At 46.0% G+C, this 21,920-nt stretch overlaps 2 protein-coding genes across 9 annotated transcripts in view; one reads left to right on the top strand and one right to left on the bottom strand.

The window, feature by feature from the left end:
• Positions 1–390: 390 nt before the first annotated feature.
• On the bottom strand, positions 391–3,269 carry LOC124296617. The gene is made up of 5 exons (XM_046746670.1): positions 2,892–3,269; positions 1,764–2,757; positions 1,081–1,686; positions 776–1,012; positions 391–695 (listed from the first exon to the last, which is right to left on the bottom strand). The coding sequence occupies exons 1-5, from the start codon at positions 3,267–3,269 to the stop codon at positions 391–393; spliced, it is 2,520 nt and encodes an 839-aa protein (XP_046602626.1).
• Positions 3,270–5,922: 2,653 nt separating this feature from the next.
• LOC107220111 (obscurin) overlaps positions 5,923–21,920 on the top strand; it is a 43,600-nt gene continuing 27,602 nt past the window's right edge. For 5 of the 8 annotated variants that reach the window (XM_046734128.1, XM_046734137.1, XM_015658556.2 and 2 more), the window contains exons 1-3: positions 13,037–18,110; positions 18,309–18,421; positions 21,190–21,351. In XM_046734128.1, the coding sequence (XP_046590084.1) occupies positions 13,494–18,110; positions 18,309–18,421; positions 21,190–21,351 (4,892 nt within the window). In that variant the 5' untranslated portion in view covers positions 13,037–13,493. Of the gene's footprint in view, positions 6,090–8,149; positions 8,227–8,736; positions 8,829–13,036; positions 18,111–18,308; positions 18,422–21,189; positions 21,352–21,920 lie in introns of those variants that run through there. The other 3 variants (XM_046734155.1, XM_046734160.1, XM_046734145.1) reach the window with 3 other exon arrangements.

Raw genomic sequence — 21,920 nt, 5'->3', positions numbered from 1 at the left:
ACGTGATAAGGAATGTGAGTTTGAGTCAAATAATCTTCATGATCGTTAACGATAATATAAAGCCATTGCGATATTCAGTCGATTGTAACATGAATTTACGTCGAGGAGAAGCCATAAAGATATGCAATCGTGTATTACACTAGATCTAAAATAACCCTTCAGGTGCCGTTGTCTCTTTCTCATACGGCTTCTATCTCCGTATTTCACGCAATTCATTTCTCATCATAAGTTGCTATAATCAGGATGACTGAGATTGATCATCCAAGCTGCAGCCATTGGTAGTTCCAAGGCACGTTCATCAGCGCGGTCTTCGAAACCCAGAGTCGTGTAAGCACTGACTTGCCAATCTCTAAATGTAGCATGATTCTTACTCGATCTCGACTGATCTTCTCATTTCGTTCCGTAAACTGATGGCGTAGTTTGATTGTGGAGTTTGCTCAAATCGGCCAGCCTTTCGTGTCCAGGACTTGTACTCTCTGATATCGAGGAATTACTACCCGGGGTAGTAGTCGTGTTCAAAGATACTGCATCGTGTTTCATTTGTTTCTCTTTTATCGCCGAGAAAAGACGCGTTCGTCTGAATATTTCGTTGAAAATACTGTTCGACATTTGAAAGTCTCGGCAATCCCTTGGCTCCCGTGAAACTACCCATGATCCTTCTATAGTGTCGATACCTTGGCAAACTTTGCATGCCCCTATATTTGCGAACAAATAACAATAACGATATTTATTCAATCAGTCACTCGCCGATCACAGCGCAGGATCGACGACTTACCGACAAAGACAGCGAGCGTTTTGGTGTGATTATCTGTTGCTAACAGAGTGAAAGGACCTCCCAGTTTGAAAGGTGCAAAACCAGTCACGTTCCAAGTTACGTTCAGAAGGCCTTCAGAGACCGATGGTGGCGTAAGATGGTCAAGAGAGGCTTTCACGCTGTGATTCGTCACTTCCATGTCAATTCGAACGCCCGCTCTCGTGGTCACCCAGGACCCTGTCAGTCTGCAGGGTAAGCCTAACAAAGTATAATTGAAAATTAATCGTTCCAATGTTATTCCGGAGATTGAAACGATGTTAACAAACCTTCCTTTTGCTCATCTTTTGGATTTTCTAACTTCAATTCTTCCAGTTCGTCTATGATTTCACTGAGTATCTGGCTAGCGACTGCCTTCGTCTCATTTGTTTTCAACGTTACGTTTGCTGGCTCTGGAGTGCAGGGTTTCGGGCTGAATGAAGCCAGAGATGACGCGGCAGGCAATGTGACGTTACTCACGCCATTAACAACGTTACTATTGCTGTTATTTTTTGGATCGTTCAAATGTGACGGAGTCGACGCCGCAGACGTGCGGGCGTCTAATTTCGTGGAACTGGTATCTCTACTTATATCCTTTTCAGCAGTGCCATTTTTTGGTACAACTTCCCGAGATGCTGCTGCTTCAATTTGATCCAGACCTTGAATGTCCTCAACTCCATCGTGGTAACTTAAATACGCAACCTCCGGAGCTGGTCTAACGCTTCGAAGTCTAGAAGACGCCGCATTGGTGCCAACCGACACAGGTGTCATCCTCAACTTCGGCACTGGTGCTACGGATGTACTTGCGCCAAGAGTCGCCAAACCAGAAGTGAAAGTCACAGAATCAGTACTGGACCTGCTGGATCTCGAGCCGGTGGAAGCAGCAAACTGTTCACCTGATAACGTCCACGTGGAAAAGGTCAAAAAAACTGTAAGTAATGAACGTTGACTGATCGAATAACAAGAAAATTACCTTCGGCGAAGTTTGGCTGCGGCAATTGAGACAACGCGTCACTATCGAGGATCTCAAGTTGACCGGAAGCAGGTAACTGCGCATTGCTCATAAACGGAATTGGATTCACCGTTGTTATAAGAAAATTTTTGTTGAGCATCCCCTGCTCGTCCGACGAGAATTGTTTCGCTATCGGTTGTGCCACTCCTGAAGGATCTGCTGAAGGGTTACTTAGCGGATGATACGGGATCTGTAACGCCCCAACCGGCATCTGCACTCCCTTATTAGAAATATAATTATAATTGGCCAAGTACTGAGGCATTCTCTCGTTCTCTGCGACACCGTTCACCTGCAGTGACCCATAAGTGCTGTCTACATACTCCATGGAGTTCAGTGGTTCTTCTATAACTTTCACGGATTTTTGGCCATTTCCTTTGGACCTTTCGATGTCCTCTGAGGACATTTTATCATCCGAAGAACCGTCGTAATCCTGACGAAGAAGATTGTCGTCCGGCACCTCCCGAATCGATCTGCTTCGTCCTCCCGCTAAGTCCTTCGCAGCCTCGTCCAGTTTAGTAGGAGATCCGATAGCCGCTGGCGAATCATTGTCATTGTCGTTATAGTATTCAGAATATTCGACACCCTGATCACCCGGCTTTTTTTTAGTCGGGTCGCGAGTTGTCGTTAGCATAAGTTGGGCGATCATACCGCTCCTGGGAACGACGCCTCTCCCATTACCAGTTTGTCGTGAAACCGCGGTGTTTGTATATTTTCCGTGTACAGACCCAGAGTTCATTAGTTCTTCGACAGTCTTCCAATCTTCATTGTTAACCGAGTGGAGATTATCCCCTGCCGTTCTACGAAAGTTTTTCGTCTTCTTCCCTATCCGATGGCCCCTTCTTATTCGACGAGTAAGTGACTGGTGCAAACTACTTTTCTTCCCGAATCCGTTACGTTCCCCCTCGTTTATAAGCTTGCTATTCTTCTTTAAACGCATCGTCTTTGAGGATTCTTTCTACATAAATTGAGTATTTTTACATCGAAGCAAATCGAACCAAGAAAAAGACTCCACTTTTGGAGAAGTGAAAAAGACTCATTCTATTTTTTCAAATAACGAACAACAGCAATGAAATGTGTTCTCGCACCTACTTTTGAACCGTTCCTTTTCAAACGATGATTCGAGTGCCGGTGTTTCCGATCCCCTTTCCGGTGTCTCATGCGCTTTCGGTGTTCCCGGTCCCTGCGCTTTTTCTGATCCTTACTCCTTGCGGTCGTGCTTCTTGACACTTGGTGTTGTTGACGACCGCCCTCCAACGAGGTCAAGTGCTTAATAGTATCCTGCATCTCCTTCGAGTCGAGAGCTTCTTGTGCTAGTTTCTCAGCGAGGTACTTCGCGGAGGAATGCGCGCCGGGAACAAACGTTTTATGGACACTTTTTCCGTCCAACACTCTCCGCGTGGCGCAATGACGCCGCTTACGTTTGATATTCCGGTTCGTCCGGACGAAGTCCCCGTTGATATCCGACATCTTCGAGCCCGATCGCCGATACGAAACACCCGAGCTATCCTCGTCGTTTGCCCAGGAGGATGACACTTGTTGAGTTGCAGGCATCGGTGCGGGGTTTGGAGTAAGCGCTGTAAAGCGCGACAACTCTTTTACGGCTTCGACGTTGATCAAGCTGACAAATAGCGGGATGATTAGGTAGAATCTGCGTGGCAAAAAAATACGAGCACCGAGGTTAAGACAAGGAATTGCTGAGGAACGTGAAGGTCGCTCGAATTTCCATAAAGTGTAATTGCCTGATCAAAAGCAGCTGCATTCCTCCAGGAGGTGAGATGACCGGACGAGGAGTCCCGAGGCCATGAGTCCTTGGACAACCCCCCAGGAGAGCACTTACTCTTGATCCAGAGGAAGGATGGAAGAAATTTCTGAAACGTTTAGTAAAGTGACAATCGCAGCCGGTTCCTCTACTCGCCCTCGCAGAAAGTGATCGGATAATATTGTCCGGGTATCAGAAGATGAATCGAGTCGCAGCGGCTGACGAGTGTCATCCTTTTTTTCGTGAAAAATTTACCAAAATGTCATCGAGTCAATCGGTTCCGTGTCGCTTCGCTCTTGTCTCGTCCCTCCCTTGTCTCTCCTCCTAAGTTCAGAGTAGTGTCATGAATTTCCGAAAAGAAAACAAAAAAAAGGTGTAAAGGAACGAGGTTGACCTCGAATCGACTTTTCGTTTAATCAAAGGCGAGAGGGGTTGAACTTCGTGAAAACTTGGTGCTCGGTGGGAATTTTCACACCTGATAAGCGAGGTGAAAATGAAAGCAGAATGCCCGAGTATCTTCGTGTACCACTCATCGATTCCCGTGTAGATCCGGTCGGTCTCGAGTCTGCAGGCGCGATTAATTCGGGCGGTGCAGCGTTTAGCTTATCGCGAACACCGAGTAGTAGCATATACCTTTTCAGTTGCGATCAAAGCGTCTTGGCTCGAAGCCAGACACGCAGCGTCGGCCTCAATTAGTTAGATATTACATTTAAATATCCTACAAGCTTATACAGCGCATTAATAACGAGGAATCAAACGGCTACGTACTCGCATGGACGGGTTCCGACAATCTGTCTGCGGTTTTCGGGCGGATTTTTTGAAAACGATCCGCTGTTTCTTAGCCGCGCTCTTCGCGGCCCCCTTCCATCGTGACTCCTGTTAGTCTCATCACCAATTAGCGATTCGCTAACGGTGTTGAGAAATAGACTCAAGTCGAGACGCTCGCGGTGCAGACCGAGTTGCAAAAGCTGAGCCGGAAACATCCCGTTGGTGCAAAAAGTTTGAGTGGCTCGAACAGTTGGATGGACAGTTGGTAGCAGACCTGCACGATTGGAGGGGGTATAAAAGGAGAATAAGGCCGATTCGCGAAAGACGGCGTAAGGATAATGTCCACGTTTGTTGCTCCAAGAACAGGTCGGATTGCCGCTCAATAATGAACGATTTGCCGTTTGCCGATCTGTAACCTACCTTACCCGCATTATTCTCAAGTCGAACTTCGAGCTTTTCGACGTTGCGAGACGGCCGCCCGCGCAGAAAAGGAACTCGACGCTAGAACCTCTCCGAAGACGCGATGAACGGAAATAGATTCTCGATCGTCTATACTATATAAACTACCGGCTAGCCAGTAGCCGAAGTCCCAACGTACGAATGCAAGCCTCTTGCATGTAGGCCTATACGTCCCGATGCGCGGACGGCCTGTAAATCGATACGTTTTCGCACGGAACTATGTTCGCCAACTTCGTTCCCGAGTGCCGGATTCGGCATTTCTTAATAAATTACGTTCTTGCCAGTTATTCACGGACGCCTCGTTCAATTTACCGAGATAAAGTACGAGGACTAAAATCTTTACAATATAAAACGAGCTACAGTATATCATATACCTATAATCTATATTTAGTCTGGTTTTCAAAAGATATATATTGAGGTAGTGTCAGAACATTCGCGGATTCTATTTTAAAATCAGTTTTACAAATTCTTTATGGAGAATATTTTTTTAAGTATTGTTCATTTTACAACGCGGTTATCAGGCTCGCGTAGATCACCCGAAGACATTAAGATGCGAGGATTTTTTCTTTTTTCTTTTTATCTATGTGCGGATGGTCACTTTGATTCCGAGAATCGCTACGCCGCGTGTTAGCGAACAACTCCCACTGATTGATACAGATGACAATAGTTTAATCGTAATCATAGGACAAAAAAATTCTTGAAGAGTCAACTCGAGTCAATTCGCATGAATTCTGCGAGACGGCGTATAGTTTCGTAAATAAAAATAAATGGCTCGTGGTCAAATTGACGGGCGACTATTTGTTTGAGTGGCTCTAAACAGTTTAAACAACTCGAGATTTCACGCCATTACATTTATATAAGAGTTACGCGTTATAGTCGATATAAAATTGCACAACCTTGTCGACGGGGAAAAACACCGAAAAAATCGTCATTTCTTTGTCGCCGTGCGAAGGCTTGATTCCGAATGATGAGCGGACAGGAAATGGCAAGGAAGAAATTGGGAGCCTGGAGACGTGCAGTTCGACGTTGCTAGGCTTTAATTAATAGTAAGTTTGATGACGGTGCACGTCGAGCGGGCAAGAGACGGAGGCGTCGCGACGCCTTGCTTCTGGCGTTGGTAGCAGTCTCGAGATAGCCTTCGACCGGCCCTCCGCCACCTCGATTTATTCGGGTATTCTGCCAAAGTGACGAGCAGCCAGTGATTTTAATTAGAAAGATCTTTAAAGTCGATCGATCGTTTTCACCTCTCAACATCGATACCTTTGCCTAGTTGTACGCAATTTGTATTAATTTTATTAGAGGTGAGTTAACCCCTCGATAACCATCAGACGTCACTATTCTAATTTTATGCTCGTGTTGTGCAAGTGTCGAACGAGTACAATTCAGCGTATAATTAATTTTGCGATTCCGCAAAGCGCTGGCTTGTGCATCCGGGTTTAAATTTTGTGATAATACATCGGATTTTCTAAATCATCGCGGTGTTGTTGTGCTTTGCGATCATCGCGACGCTAATACATATGCGTTGAAAACTACGAATCTGTGCCTGTGAATTTCTCCGTAACGAATAATCAGTTGGCGATAAATCGTATTGAAAAAGGGGCAGACACGATACGGTCGCAAGCTAAATCTGTTTAGAAACATTGTATGTATCCGCGATGTTTCGAATGCATGAGTGATGTTATTGCCAAATATTTTTGCAAAGTGAATCACGTTGTTTAAGATTAGCCGCTGCAAGAATTTGCCATGATGAATGGGCGCCAAATATCACCGGAGCAAAGACCATTTTATCAACCTGCGAACGAAGCTGCAGGCATTCTTTTCTCCTACCGTTTTCCCTTACCGTGCATACATTATTGTCTAATAGAAACTTACAAAACCTGAACAAGTAACGACTGAAAATGTGTAGCCGGTCATTCGAGACGACTTATTTTTAAAATATCCCCTTAATCCCCGCGAGAAATTTGGCTCGTAAATGATGGTCACGAGTCCGATAAATTACGCGATTTACGCATCGAGGTATGCTCACCGCGCGTATACACAAATATAATCGGGCAGTAGAAAGTTTGCTTAAGGTCAGTAGGCTCGTTTTGTTTTTGCCCAAGAATTTTGGCGGGCTGTTCTAATATCATCTTTCAGTGTCAGCCAGTCAGCAGCTCGTGGATACGTGCAATAATATGAACGCGGAACCAAAATGGCGTTGGTTGTGACAGCGGTGGTCAGGGCGAGCTCGTTTCTTTGAACCTTGATCGCCGCGGCCGAAACTGACAGCGGAAGTGGCCCATTTATTTACGAAATGCAAGAAAATGAGGCCAGATAACCGACCGTTGCGACTGGCTCGCCAGTTCTCAAAAGATTTGCTCGCGCGTGCCGGAAATAGAATCTGCCGGCTCGTGTTGCCGTTATAGTAAAGGTGAATATATCTGCGATAAATAATGAAACCCTACTTTCGAGTGATCGGTGGCTTTTCAAATATTTCCAGACTTGTTATTAAGCGTAAATTTTGTAACACACAGGACGCGGGTTCCGCACGCCGGCCACTTCTTGCGGTCGCAATTCGTGCTAGAAATGCAAATGTATTAAATTCAACTGCTACGATACTCGCCAGCGGTATTTATTTAAAAAACACCGAGCAGTTTGTGTTGTTCGAGTAGTAAACTGGGCTATTTTTTTTCCCGTTTGTTTATTATATCCTTTTTGTATTGAGCGTTTCTCGTTAAAATCCAAGGCACGAATCTCTCTAGCAACCTGTTAAGTAGACGCGGAACGCCGGTCGGATCGGTTGATCAAGTTATTTGTCAGTATTTCCAATTGTCTACCGGCTATTTATCTTCTCTCGCACTCAGAGGCGGGGACAAATTACTCCTCGCGAATTGCTTTTAGCAGCTCGTTCAAAATCGGGATTCCCCCGATCGAGAATAAGCTCGAGTGAAACGCTGTTATCCGAGTTTCCAATCCTCCTGGCGCACAGCGACAAGAAGAAGAACCCCGCGATAACCGACTGCTGAAACACGCGGACCAGGAAACGAGCTTTCAAAAGCTCAAGCACTTGCCAAACTGTCTGTTGAGATGGCAGCAGCGACGCTTTCGCGTTTCTACATGCATACCAGCCGTCAGACACAGCGTGTAAAAAGTTATTTACCCTCCGAGGTAACGGGATTTTACCAGTTGAATGGTTGAGGGAAATGTAGCTTTTTGCAGGTCGGTGTATCTCGTATAGGAATTGGTGCAATCGATTCGGCGCGCGAATCTTCCTCAAATCAAACAAATGAGAAATATTTATTTTTTGAGAAAGATTTATGAGAATGAAAAAACAGATCGCTGTAACAAACTTGTCGCCAATATACTTTACCGTGTGCTGCAGGACGATGCCGTAAAATTCAACACCCGTCATGGCTTTCACCAGTTCCTTCATAAGTTCCTCCTCCAAGAAGAAAAAAGGTAATAAAGTAGAAATTGTGTTTCACGCAAAACTTTAGACAAGTTTTTATTCATTAAAAATTCTTTCATCCTTATTAATTCTCTCCTAACAATTCAATTTATTTGAATCAAACGTTGAATCAGCTGCAACGCTTTTAAAAGTAGCTGTAATTTCTACTTGTTCAGGGGAAATTTTTAAGGGGAAATTTTTAAGGTAAATAAGTGCTCGATTATACTCTGGTGAAAATTTTTCTTCGAATAATTTTCAATTACGGTTCAGTTTTGAAAGAATAAGATACGTGCAACACCATTACCGATACCCATCAGTTGTAAATCACGAGAAACAATCGGTATTTTTGTTCAAACAAGGGTTTGGCATTATTACTAGCTTGACGTTGATATATTACTGGGTTCAAAATAACAATTTTGGCAATACCTCAGTGAATACCTGGGTAATAATAATGTCTGAGAATAATGAGAAATTTGTTTACCACCGTTGTTACAACTCGGACCGAAATTTCTCTGTTTTAGAATTTTCGGCCGAACTGAACCGGATATTGGTGGGGGGGAGTACGAAGGCTGAAGAATCAATCACGACTGAAATCATTCGAAGCTCGTTTGAGGTGAGTCTGATTCTCGACAAATTTGCCCATTCGCAATTCCATCTACAATTCGTATAAATACCAAGTCTCGCTCGGAGAGCGAAAAAAGTACGAAATACGCATCAATTAAGGATAAGCTGCGTGTGAAAACGGTTGGGAAAGCTGAAACAGCTGAAAGAATCATACACACAGGTACATATGTACTTGTACAGCGATAGAAATTCGCAGACAATTCGGAATCCCGAATATCGCACGGCGACTAATCGAAGAGCGGAATAATCCGTGTAGAACAAGACACAACTGACCAAACACTCGCGTTACATCACCGAGAAACTCGCAACGAACGATCGGCTCGGTTCCTCAGGCCGAGCTCAGATGGTCCAAAGGCTGCAGAGCTGGTCTATCGTTTGCGAGTATGAGCTGCGAACGTCTAAATTAAACCAAAACCAACGGCGTCTCGGAGTTAAGCAGATTCTGGTGCGTTGCCAAAGCGTCAAGTAAACCGGGGACTCACCGCCATCCCAATCACTCCCGCAATGCTCGGCCGTATACCACACGCTGCGCATTCTTGTCCGAGGGATTTTTTATACCCGGTTATATTAGCAATAGGCATTCGACTAGCAATTTCCGGATTCTCAATTCCGTTGTGATTTACTGCCTCCGGGTCACTCAATTCTCTCTATTCTCGCTTCTTCTCTCCTCTCTACGTAATTATAGTTTCTTGGAAGCGTCGAGGAGTCCACCAGACGCCGAACGCATTGCAGAAAAGCTTTCAAACGACGCATAACGATTTGACACGCTCCGAAACCAGATTCGGCATGATTATTTTGTATGCTACTGCTTTGGTCTTATCCTCTGCCAAGTCTTGTGTAATTTGTTTCGTTCAAAAAAGGCTTGGATAAAATCTGATAAATTTACCAGGATACAGGCATCGGTTGCTCGATTCAGTTCATTTATTTCAATAACAATACGATTAAATATCGCGTAAGCACTACGTTCAAATAATTGAGGCTTTCTGAACTCCGATAATATTCACCTCTTACATTACTTAAATTTACAAATTACATGTGGAATCAAGCAAAACAGTTAAGAGGAACACATGAACGTATTCACTTTCAAACCAATTTTTTCTCTCGTTGCACAACTGATCTCTTCAACCTGAAAATTCGGGCTACACTTTGCAGACGGCACTGGCACGACAAGTTAAGGTGTTTGTTTCGCGTAACGTCGATCAAATTTAGAACAATAAACGCGAAATCGGGCGAAACCAACGTCGAGACCGAGCGTATAAATTATGAACAGCGCCGAAAGATTAACTTGAACAAGACTTTAAGCTCTGGCAGTCCGTCAAAATTACCCGCAAACGTGCCAATAGACCGCGAGGCGTGAAATTAATAGCTTACTAAATCACACGAAACGATTTTGCGTTGCATTGTAATCGGTTTTTAAACATCGTTGTCAATTCGTCACTATCCGTCATTTGTCATTCGATCATCGAATCCTTGCCGCTAATTATCATTATTCAACCCAATTCCAGTGGCGAAGTCAGACGGCCTCAAGAATTGGTGGAGAAGACGCACTCAACTGTGCGAGAAAATCGGATATTCATCCTGTCGAATGGAAAATTGATTGTAAAAAGTTAATTCGAGTATTTACCACCTGGTGACGAGCAAATAACAGCTCTACCTTGACCTGGAAATGACTCATATAAAACGCTTTGTCTAATGAATGTATTTGGCAAAACTTTAGAGGCAATAATCGGTTAGATATCGCTGTACTTACGAGCGGCATACTTGAATCACTTGGCACGATTTGCACGCTAGCTTTGGAAAGAAAATCGAGGAAAATCGAGCGGCTCGTTTCGTTCATCAACGTTATAGCTCAGCTAGTTCGTGTCTCTTCTCTGCCAACTATTATTTGGCCATACATTTTACGATCATACCGGAGAAAAATTATTATCCAAGGATATAACAGCGACGAGTGACAAAGTGGCGGATAAATTTTCTTGCGGTATTATTATTGAAACGATACCAGCGCTTCTTCTTGAATTACGTGAGAGACAATTTACACGGGACGCGCACTTCCTGCATACCTCGACTTACGTGCCGTGTAAACAAACTCTCTGCGAATCCTCCAGATTTCAGTCACTTATATACCCCGCAGTAACTTTATTTTTATACTCAGTCATCGATTCCGTATATCTTTCAGCAATTTACTAGCTATTTCATAAAATAAGACTATCAAACCAGAACCGCTTCGTTCATCTCGTTGGTAACGAGCGAAATCAATTTGCGAATAAAAAATTACGAGGCATGTGAATTCGCAAAGACGGAACAATTAATTATAACGATATTTATGAAAGTTTGGGATATCGCGCAATCGCTCGAAGTAGCAACACTTCACATTATGAACTTCAGGCGGAACGATTATCTCCGTGTCGATAAATCAAGCTACCGTAAATGTCACAGAGGATAGACATGGTCGTCGACATGATTCCACATCAATCATCGTGCGCAAATCGTCGAGACTCGTGGATGATGGGCAGACAAAGGTGACATCCAACGTCACCGCAGATCTACGAGTACCAAACTATTTTTAACACCGACTTTGAAGCTTTAATCTCGGATGCAACATTTCTCCGAAACACTCGGTTGTCTGGACTGTTCAGACGAAGGCAAGTTCGCTATACAACCGAAGAATCACACTACAGGGATGATATATTTTTGAAAATCAAAAATACCCGTGACCTTCCATCAATTATTATATTTCGCAACGTCAGCCGCTCGCGAAGCATCCTTGAAGCGATTAAAATTCTCCTTGACTTTGAGGAAAAAGTGGTTCAAGTGTGACGAAAAAATTTTCCTCACTCGAATCCTTCCCCTATATCGCGATTTGAAATTTATCCTCGGAACGGAGATTCTTCGACGAGGAAGATCTTCGAGTTTGGTGCTGTTTCGTCGTTGGCAAAGGGCGCGGGTGTCGTCCAGGCGATAAACCGCTTTGCGTACCACGGTGGTCCACGATTCTAGAGATGCGTATAGGTATCGGAGAAGTGAACGCAGCAGCGCGGTGGTCTATTTCTGTTCGAGGGGAGCGCGCTGAGAGAACGACTCTGAAGAATCACGAGGCGAACGTACGGCGAACGCCAAGCCACGGGCCACTTCTCTCCCGTAGAAGTGAGTAGCAGTCGGGAAGTGACCGCGTCGAGTAATATACACCTTTTTTAACCACACACTAGCCTCGTGTAGAACACATGTAACCATTGGACGGCACGGTGGCAAATAAAAGAAGAATCGCTCTCGCGTGTATATTGCACAATACGCAGGCTTTAAATAAGGGATATAACATCGTGGGGGCTGATTTGGTAATGAAGATTTCAACGATCTACGAGACCTAGCAACGGTGTGCGAGGTCGGATCAACCCTGAAAACACGACGGTAAAAATACGAGGAGGACTCACGACGCCGAAAAAACGAAAACGAAAGAAAAGAAAGAAATTACACCACGTATTTATTGATATAAGTAGATTCGTGGACGGGAAAAATAATGCATCATGCAAACGCATTTAATCGACGTATCGGACAGTAAGGAAAAACGGTAACGGCGTTGGTATGTAATCGGAGAAGAAAGCATTTAACGAGAAGGAATAAATTTGAGACATTTAACCGAATTATTTTCGGACTTGCGTGTGTACTGTGAAGAGAATTTTTTATCATACTTGGATGTATGCGTAACGGGACCCTCGCATGATATACGATTGATGGAATATGAACGACGTATCGCTAATCGCTTTTCAAGCGGTTCGTAATACCAACTGAAAAATCCTAGAGGTAATAAAAATACTTCCACTTGAAAGTTTCTCATAAAATAAATTGGATTTGACCGCTGCTAAGAGTGCCGAATGTAAATCAGCGGCCAACAACTGTTCCGGTTCGAATGTCACGCGATTCAGCATCCGTTGTTAAGACGGGGATTACAAATAAAAATACGAATCAAAGCAAGCTGGACAAGCAGGACTATAACAAGCACGACAACCAATTCGAAAACAAAACAGTGGGAAAAGTGATTTTAAACACACCAAAAGCTAAGAGAGTAAATTTATTCAAGAAAGTGAATTATTCCGATTTATTTCAGTGCATCGAGCGTGGATTTGTAGTGGAATCCTGTGAAAATAAGAGACTGTAATATTTGTTACGAGTGAACATTTTTTTTTGTTGTTTTTTTTTTTTTAGCAACGATGTGTATAATTTTTTTTGAATGTTCAAAGTGTCTACGAACGGGATACGATAGCTAAAGTGAAGAAGGTGGTTCGATTTAAATATAGAGTGCAGTGTTTATAATGGCGCAGTGGTTTAAATCTGAAGGAGCCCTTTCGAAGGAGGTTCAAAGATTATACTTGTTCGCATGTGACGAAGAAATTATCTGCAAGGTTTCTGAACTTTGCTGCTTGGTACCCGTCTAGAGGAGGATCATTAACTGGTTTATTCATAGAACGAAACCTGTGACAAGAAGGTGAATGACTAGAATTAAACTTAGCCTAGTCAGAAGCCCGTGGCTCGGCTCATGAGTGTGATGGACAGTTGTTAGCGGACCGATGTCAGTCAGACGAAACTAGCGAGGAAAAAAACCAGGGAGAGAGAAGGAAAGAGTAAGCTCTAGAAAATCGGCGCCTTCGACAAGGGGACAATGTCCTTCTGTAGGATCACCGGGAGGAGCAGAGGCCTTCCCAAGCCCAACTATTTCCCTCTGCTACCACCGATCAGTCCAGCGGCAGCGAAACGCTGGTGTCGAATAACCGGCAAGTCCTACGGGTTACCGACCCATCACTACATTCCCGTCCTGCTCGGTGTTCACACTCCCGGCAAAAATAAATGCAGAATAACCACCGCTTCCGGATTAGGACCGCATCATTTCACCGACGGTGTTATCGTCGGAGAGAAGAAGAAGCACGTCGTGCTTCAGGACTATCGATACGTCTTCCCGGTCCTAGACACAGATAATGCCCAGCAAAAAGTCCTGAGGGATCTTCTAGACACGAAGCAACCTTCGCCGGAGGAAGATGGCGGCAGGTTTGTTTATACCGTGGAGGAACGGAGATGCAGTCTCGTTTTTCCAGCTCGTCTTGAGGCGGCGGTCAGAGACGGAGATGTACGCGATGTGATGTTATCGCGAGACTGTGACACGGTCCTCCTGCGATTGCGACAAGGGAAGAACGTATCCGTCGACTTTCGAGACCTGGACAACTTCGAGAACCTCTACGACGGTATGGGACCGCGGGAGGATGTCGTCAAAGAACGTGAAAAACTGGAGGCTGAAGCTAGAAAACGCAAGAAAAAACGACAGGCGGGTCTCAACTATGCGAAAAAAATATTTGAGGACAAGGAGAGGGTCGCCGATGAAGAAGAGCTGAAACGGGTCAAGCAAGTCAAGCTCAAAAGCGTCAAGGAAGATGTCAAGGAAGAAACTCAGGACTGGAAGCACGTGAACTTGGATAACACTGCGACCAACGGAGCCTCGCTGATCGCGGCGTCTGGTGACTGGCGAGACCTGGTCAAACCGTTGATGGAAAACTGGGATTGGAATAATTTCGAGAGAGATGCAGCGCTGGTCAACGGACTTCCTGTCGTCGACAGAATGCCCCAACCCATCAAAACTGATCCAAAGTTTGTGGACCTCGAAAACACGCCGACCGGGTTGATCGGTTCACCAATTTTCGAAGAAGCTGGTGGACTGGAAGCCGTTGCAGTGGTCGCGCCCTTTACCCCGCTGAACGCCGAGCCCAATCCAGAGCTTCAGATCGCCTTGACGAGCATTCCACCGCAGGACCTCGAACTAACATCCGACGTGACCGCCAAGTTCAACGCTGTTGGCAGGCAGGCGGTCGAGACGCTTCCCAAGGTCGACGAAATCCCCGAGCTTGTTCAGAAGATGAAATCGGGAGTTCAAACAAAAATGCACAAAGTTTCGGGTCTGAAACTCGACATTGAATCTGCGCAGAGATTCATCCCTGGACAGACGCTCCAAACACCCACGGGTCCAGTATTCGTTCCTGGACAAACGGTTCGAACTCCCCACGGCCCAGCATTCGTTCCTGGCTTCACGGTGAACACGCCAGACGGCCCCCTTCTTATTCCTGGCCAAATCGTCAATGCGGTAGAATCAAATAATAAAAAAACGCCGATGTTCGTCGCCGGTCAAACGTTACCAACCAAAAATGGTCTCCAGTTTGTCCAGGGACAGAACATGCACACTGCTGACGGGGCAAGGTTTGTTCAAGGTCAAACTGTTTTGACCGACGCCGGGCCGAAGTTCGTCGCTGGACAAGTAACGGAAGGATTCGAATTCCTTCCTGGACAAACCATCATAACGGAGGATGGTACCCCGTGCTTTATGCCGGGACAAACCATGACCAATGAGGAAGGTGAACAGCTCTTCATACCAGGACAAAGTGTGCAACGGGGCGAAGCTTGGGAATTTGTACCAGGTCAAAGCGTCAAGACACCGTCTGGTGAGGTAGCATTTGTGCCTGGTAAAACGATGCTCACATCAGAAGGACCCAGCTTTGTACCAGGTCAAAATGTGATTGCCAGTAACGGAGAGACTCACTTCGTTCCCGGCGTCACTGTCGAGTCGGAGAATGGGCCGAAATTCGTTGCAGGCACGACGTTGAACACGCCTGAGGGGCGAAAATTCGTCGAAGGACAGTTCGTGGAAACGCCCGAGGGAGAGAAGAGATTCATGCCAGGGTTAACAACGATATTGGAGGGAAACGAAGCGTTCGAATTCGCGGCAGCGAGAAACCTCAACGATGTGGTATTCCTCGAAGCCGGCCCAATCGGCATACCGATAGATCCGAAAACTGCGAACGCATTATCGCTCTCCGGTCAGCCAGATGAGGTATTCGGTCACATGGTGCAGACCGAAAAGGGGGTAGAGTTTTTCCCTGAGTGTGTGAAAAGCTTACCTCCCGGAGGAAAAAAGGTAGTCCCGGGTCAACTGGTTCGCGGAGGGAAAGGCGGACCGAGGTTCGTTCCCGGAATGATGACGGACGACGGATTCGTACCGGGGCAAGTAGTAATGACGGAAATGGGAGAGCAATTTGTGCCTGGCCAAGTGGTGGACACTACCGAAGGGCCGAAATTCGTTCCCGGACAAGTGGTGGAGACGCGATCCGGGCCGAAATTTGTGCCCGGTCAGACCATCGAGACTGCGGACGGGCCCCGCTTCGTGCCGGGACAAATCGTCGAGACTAAGGCAGGACCCACTTTCATCCCAGGCCAGGTGATATCCACGGAAGACGAGGGGTCCAGATTCGTTCCCGGGCAAGTGGTCGACACTCCGGACGGGCCTCGATTCGTTCCAGGTCGTGTCGTCGAGGCTGGAGACCGCGGAGTGACCTTTGTGCCGGGCCAAATTGTCCAGACGGAAGAAGGTCCGCGATTTGTCGCGCCGGATTTGACGGACACCGCTGAAGGAGGGCTCGAGTTTTCTGTCCAAGGTTTCGAAGTGACTCCGGAAGAACTGCGGCTGCTCAGACCGCGGCATCATTTCAGCTATGACACCGCTGCTAGGGGGCACCAAGGCGAAATGAGTATTGACGCGAGGATGCTGAGACAGCTGTCGGAAGCTGGTATGTCCGTTGGTCGACAGGTACCGACGGAATTGCCTGCCGTTAACGTCGACGTCGACCCGAGATCCGTGGCGCTTGAACACGCCTTGGATGTCGTAGAGAAGCTCGGACTGCAGGGCAACGCAGCTGTGAAAATGGCACAGATCGTCTCGACGGTCGCTCGGCTGGCCAGTAACATAATTGAAAAAAATGTGTCGGAAAAAATGACTAATGGGAAATCCTCGCCAACGGGTATCAGGCCGTTTACAAATGGGGAAGGTAAACACGAGAATGGCGACCAGACCGATGAAGTTTTTCATGCGGCGCTCAGGGCGGCTGTAATGGCTGCAGCTTTGGCAATCTCTGGACAGGATTCAACGGACGAAGCAGACCAGCAGAATTACGTTTTTTCGGCAATAAGCGAGTCGTTCAACGTACTACTGAGACAAAATTCGTTAAACTTTGAAAACGCGGTGGAAGAGGTGCACAAAATACTGCTGGTACCCCAGAATCGCAGCCTCGTTTGTCACGGCGTCCTTCTCGATTTGTTAAATGCTAGCAGCAATAAGGTGGATATTCTGAAGTCAACGATCGGCGGACAAATTCTTAAGGACGAGGTTGTTCTGGAGAGACTATCGGCCGTACTGGAAGATGAGGATGGCAGTGACTTAGTGGGGGCCGCTTTTAGGGCTGTGACAAAAAATAATCCTGACCTTCTCTCGAGGGTGCTACGAAAAGTATCGGAAGACGCGGCCGGTGTGATTACGGAAAAAGAGGCTGTGGAGACGGTGCACAAAGCGATTGTCCACGCGGTACGAGAGTCGAGTGAACTCAAAGTTCGGGAACTTCTGAATGACGACGGTCCCAAGGTCCGTGACTTGATACTGCAGGCAGTCGGCCTCGCCAGAGCACTCGGAATGTCTTCAACTGCTTCGAGCCTTCTGGCAGTGATCTCTGACAATAAATCGACCGAAGCGTTGTCCGGTGACCGAATGACCGTCGACATTTTGAAGCGGCTCACGGTGATGCGACAGCTTGCTGAACAAAGACCACAGTTCAGCAGAGCCCTCGGGGACTTGTGCAGCGATCCAGAATTGGCCAGGTCCGACCCTCGACTTCGGGCACTCGTTAGAGAGAGCGCGGCTCTCATGATAGTTCCCGAAGAAGCGCCGCTGCAGTCGTCAGCCGATGTACCAACCGCTCTACTTCATGCCGAGAACAGCTTGGCTATGGAGGAATTCCTCCTGAAGAGAAGCCACAGGCCCTCCGCTATTTTCATGATTCTGAAGCAGGGAATGCAGGCTGTTGTTCCCAGGGAAGCGTCCAGGGCCGTCCTCACTGGACAGGTGTCGTACACCGTCCTCGACGAGGATGGGATCAGCCACTTCGAACCGCTGCACGTATTTTCTGCTCTGCGATTGAGCAGACCGACGGCGCATCGGTTTTCAATGTATTGCTGTCCGGTTGCTCGCGAGGAAGACGGAGACACGGAAATGGTATCGACTGTAACCGGGACCATTTCTGCAACGTCTGCGAGCAGCTTGGAAGGAGTAATGACAAACGGGATCAGGCAGGAAACTAGCGGAGTCAGTCTTTCGAAGTCGGAACAATTCGGAGGGTATTCGGCTAGTAGAGAAAATACCCCTAGCTTCCGAAGACTCAGCAGTCTGCACCCCAACAACAGCTGCGAGTCGGTAATGATGCTAGACAGAATTCGTGCGTAAAATACTTGGAAGTAGCCAATAATGTTGAAAAAAAAGCTTCTCCCACGGCCGGACCATTGGTTCGACTCTTTTTTCACGTCTAGTCTAGTTGAGCACAGTTTTCCCAGACTAAACTCGTTGGTTCTTGTCTCTGCCAAATGACGCAGAATGTAATTCTCGATTTTTCAGGTTTCCTCGGAGCACTATGTGGTGATCAAGGATTACACGGCCGAAGGAGAGGATGGAGTCTCGGTCACCGTCGGAGACATCGTTGAGGCCGTGGAACACGCCGAGTCCGCAAAGTGAGTTGAGTCATTCGAAAATTTCCAGTCGAATTTGGTTTCGGTATTTCATAAAAACGTCGCCTTGCCAAAGAGATAAATCTTTGGCATGGTTAGATCGTTGACTCGGTGTAACTCGGTGCTTAAAAACTATTTCAGTCCGGGCTATTTGCGACTCTCTATAAATATCTAACCATAGAACATAACATTCCTAACAATAACAGACAGGCTATCGGGGTGTTGAGATAATTGATGGACTTCTGACGATCCAACGTACGCGACAGTTGTCGATTTTTCTTTGCTTTTTGAATCAGGGTACCGACTAGAAACAGAAACCTGAGATACAAAAGACACCAAACAAAGCCTCAGCATGCAGGTCCGTCCTCGAAGAATTGATTAACGACATTGAGTTCGCAGCAGGAAAGCTTCGCTTCACTAATGCTACTTCCGCTATTAATAACCATCGACTTTTCTCTGCACCGACAACCGAAACTCAAATTTATACCGGCCGTGCAACCCTCAAGAAATATGAAATACTACGTCTATAAACTCATCCGCAGCTCCCGATAGGTGGAATTTGTTTTCGGTACGCACGTGCTGAATTTCAACGGCTATTGACTTTTCGCTGACGTTGATTTGGCCGGTACATTGACTGACTCACGCGTGTCATAGCTCAAAATTGGGAGCAATAAATCTGGCCATAAAAAAACAAGAAGTGCGTATAACGTATACTTTCTTATAACGGAGAACGGAAAATCATACATTATTTTTAAACGTGAAAAGATCCCGAAGCTTTTTATTCCACCAAAGTTCGACAGACCAAAACGATGGGGTTGAAAAGAGGTGCAACGTCATTCACGATGGAAAACTCTCGGTGCAATCCGCGCAAAGATCGTTGCCCCGACTGCTTGAGGTTGCTTATTTTCTCGCAGTATTTTTACCCGGTCGACTTTGAGACTTTTTACGTGCCGACCGTCAGCCTAGCGAAGGAAACGAGCAGCGTCGCTTGAGAAGTTAGCTTGACACAACTCTCATCTGCGAGTAAATCCTGACAATGATTTAGCAGCTCTTCAAGCCGTTCGAAAATCGTGAAAAATTAGCTGCCTATCTCCGAGCTTGAAATAACTTGTACATAGGATTTCACAGGTTACCGTCTGCAAGTTTCGCGAGTAATAAGTCACGCCAGATTCAATACCTAAACGCTCGCCATCCGCGCGTGTCTTAATGCCGGGAATTTCCGTTAAGCAAAAAGAACTTTCACAGGTTCGTCGACCCTGATTTTAGAGCCCAAGTTCGTAATTCTTCCCGGCGAAACGACCAGCTTGATCGCCGAGAGGTGACACGCGCAAAAAAGATGCGCCCTGTCACAACAAGTCCTTCTTTGATGTCAAACAACGCGTAAATATATTTTATGGGAGCTCAGAATAATTCGACAATATTTATCGAAGTCGAAGCCAGTCTATTAAGAAGCTTGAAATTGACAAATAGAAGAATTACCTTTCTCCTTCGGAGTACTCGAGATCAAACTAGAGCTGGTCGAAGCTATTGGTTTGACGTCTGTCCATAAATCCTTCCAAACATACTGCAACCATTAACCCAATTGCTTCGCTCCTAGAAACGCATTTACGATCGGTTCAACGTGCAGCAACGGCGTTGAGCCGCTTCGGCAGTAGTTGGTTGAAAATTCTCCATCTGACGTCACTCGCGTCTTTCCGTTACGTCCGGTATACAAAACTACTCATCGGTCAAAACGCGACTTATATTTGTCAGCGCTATCCTATCATGAAGCATAACATTCGTCGAGCTACGCTGTATGCAACAGCGTCGTTTGTATATTTTCACGTGTATCTTTGCAGCTTCTCTTCAGGAATGCCTACTATACTCCTACAGTGCTGCTTCAACAGTCAATCTATTTCCATCCTCCGTCGTAGATGACAACTTGCTAGAATTACGATCAAGACAGACGTTTTGACGCTGCAATTGCACATCGGCAATTGAATTTTTAACCAAAAATCAACGTCGATTTGACCGGTCGCTTTACAGTGGAAATATCAAAGGAAAAAACCTTGTGTATATGAATTCGATTAACGAAACTAACTAAAATGCTTCTAATTCCACGCAACTAATCCACGCCGCAAGTTCATTCTATTATTATCTATGACATGTAGCATGTCATAAGGGAATTCAGAAGTGTGGGAAAACAGGACACATGCCAAAGTAAACAATCAGACGAAGACTTTGTTTTTCATTTTACATTGAATAATGCCCGATTCACAGAGGTAGTTTAAACAGCTCAACTAAGGTTAGTTTAAAAATAAGTAGACCCGATGAGTAAATGAATATTGTGGCTAAGCTTACCTGCTTACATAAAAGCCAGTTGGAAATTCGTAAAATTTGCTCTTTTTTCCAAGTGAAACTTACCTTGGATGATAAGGAATGGTTTCCCTCATCGTATCACTGAAAGAAAAGGTCTTCCGATGCTTTTAAGTAGCCGATAAATGTGTCGCTCGAGCGGCTTAACACCTCGCTTCGCTAACGAACTAACGAGAAGAGGGTAATCGACCTCAGCCTTTGACTCAAACGCTTCCAAACAATTCTAACGAGTGGCTAATCCGCTGCAGCTCGATCAAAACGAGAAGTTGAAATAGGCTAAGACCAGCCCACAATCAGCTCAACACATGCGTGAGAGGCTATTAACTTATAGCTGAAAAGCGGAAGAGTAAATAACGCTAAAAGCTGTACGTCGAAGAACGGCGATCAGGGACAGTTCAGACCTTGAAATTTTGCAGGAAAATGAAGAGCGACCCCGACCTAGAAGTCGGAGGCGAGGTCGGCGTTCCTCTGGACAATTCCGCGGCTAAACACAAACTCGCGGTCCGACCACGAAGAAAACACACCGATCCGAGGGCGCGTAGTGCCGTTAAATTGAACGGTATCAACCCGCCAGACAGGTACGTGATGAGGTCCTGCAGGATGTCGCTATCCAGATTCCTGCCTCAGTCGTTTGCCAGACCCTGCTGGATGGCAGCAGGTTTTCTACGATATTTTGCAATCCGTTATTCGACGTAAGACTGAAATTACACGGCCGCAAGCACGCGAATCTCGCGCGAGAGATGCTGCCAATTCTCATAGACCGTGTTTATATTCCTCCTCGTCTACGTCTCGAGAGGAGAATCTATAGAGATGCATCGTGGCGTTACCCGGATACCGGAGGCACAGCTGATCGGGGCGTCAAGCGGCGTAACAGGTGGTGCAGAGAATGTGACACCTGTCATTGAAAACGTGGCAAGGCACGCGTGAGAACTTATAATATTCGTTACGTACATTCTACATACATACGTGTGATGAATGGATTGCTGAATAAACGAGAGATTTATTTGTTGGTCGTAGTTTCGAGTCTTTTCGCTGGTTTTAGACAAATTTTAGGAGTGATCGAAATGCCGGACGATTTTTCGGGACAAAACTAAAGCTGCTTCGTTTCACCCGTTGACCAACTAACTACGGGTATAATAACATGTAA

This window comes from Neodiprion lecontei, chromosome 1 (genome assembly GCF_021901455.1).
Source record: "Neodiprion lecontei isolate iyNeoLeco1 chromosome 1, iyNeoLeco1.1, whole genome shotgun sequence".
NCBI classification, from domain to species: Eukaryota; Metazoa; Arthropoda; class Insecta; order Hymenoptera; family Diprionidae; genus Neodiprion; species Neodiprion lecontei.
Note: the sequence above shows the minus strand (reverse complement) of the source record. Positions and strands in the feature narration are given on the sequence as shown.

Excerpts from the sequence above, each read along its gene's own strand:
- LOC124296617 (XM_046746670.1), bottom strand. The coding sequence starts at position 3,269 with ATGTCGGATATCAACGGGGACTTCGTCCGGACGAACCGGAATATCAAA. Across the intron at positions 2,758-2,891 it reads TGAAAAGGAACGGTTCAAAA|AAAGAATCCTCAAAGACGAT; the intron begins GTAGGTGCGAGA and ends CAATTTATGTAG. Across the intron at positions 1,013-1,080 it reads AAAAGATGAGCAAAAGGAAG|GCTTACCCTGCAGACTGACA; the intron begins GTTTGTTAACAT and ends ATACTTTGTTAG.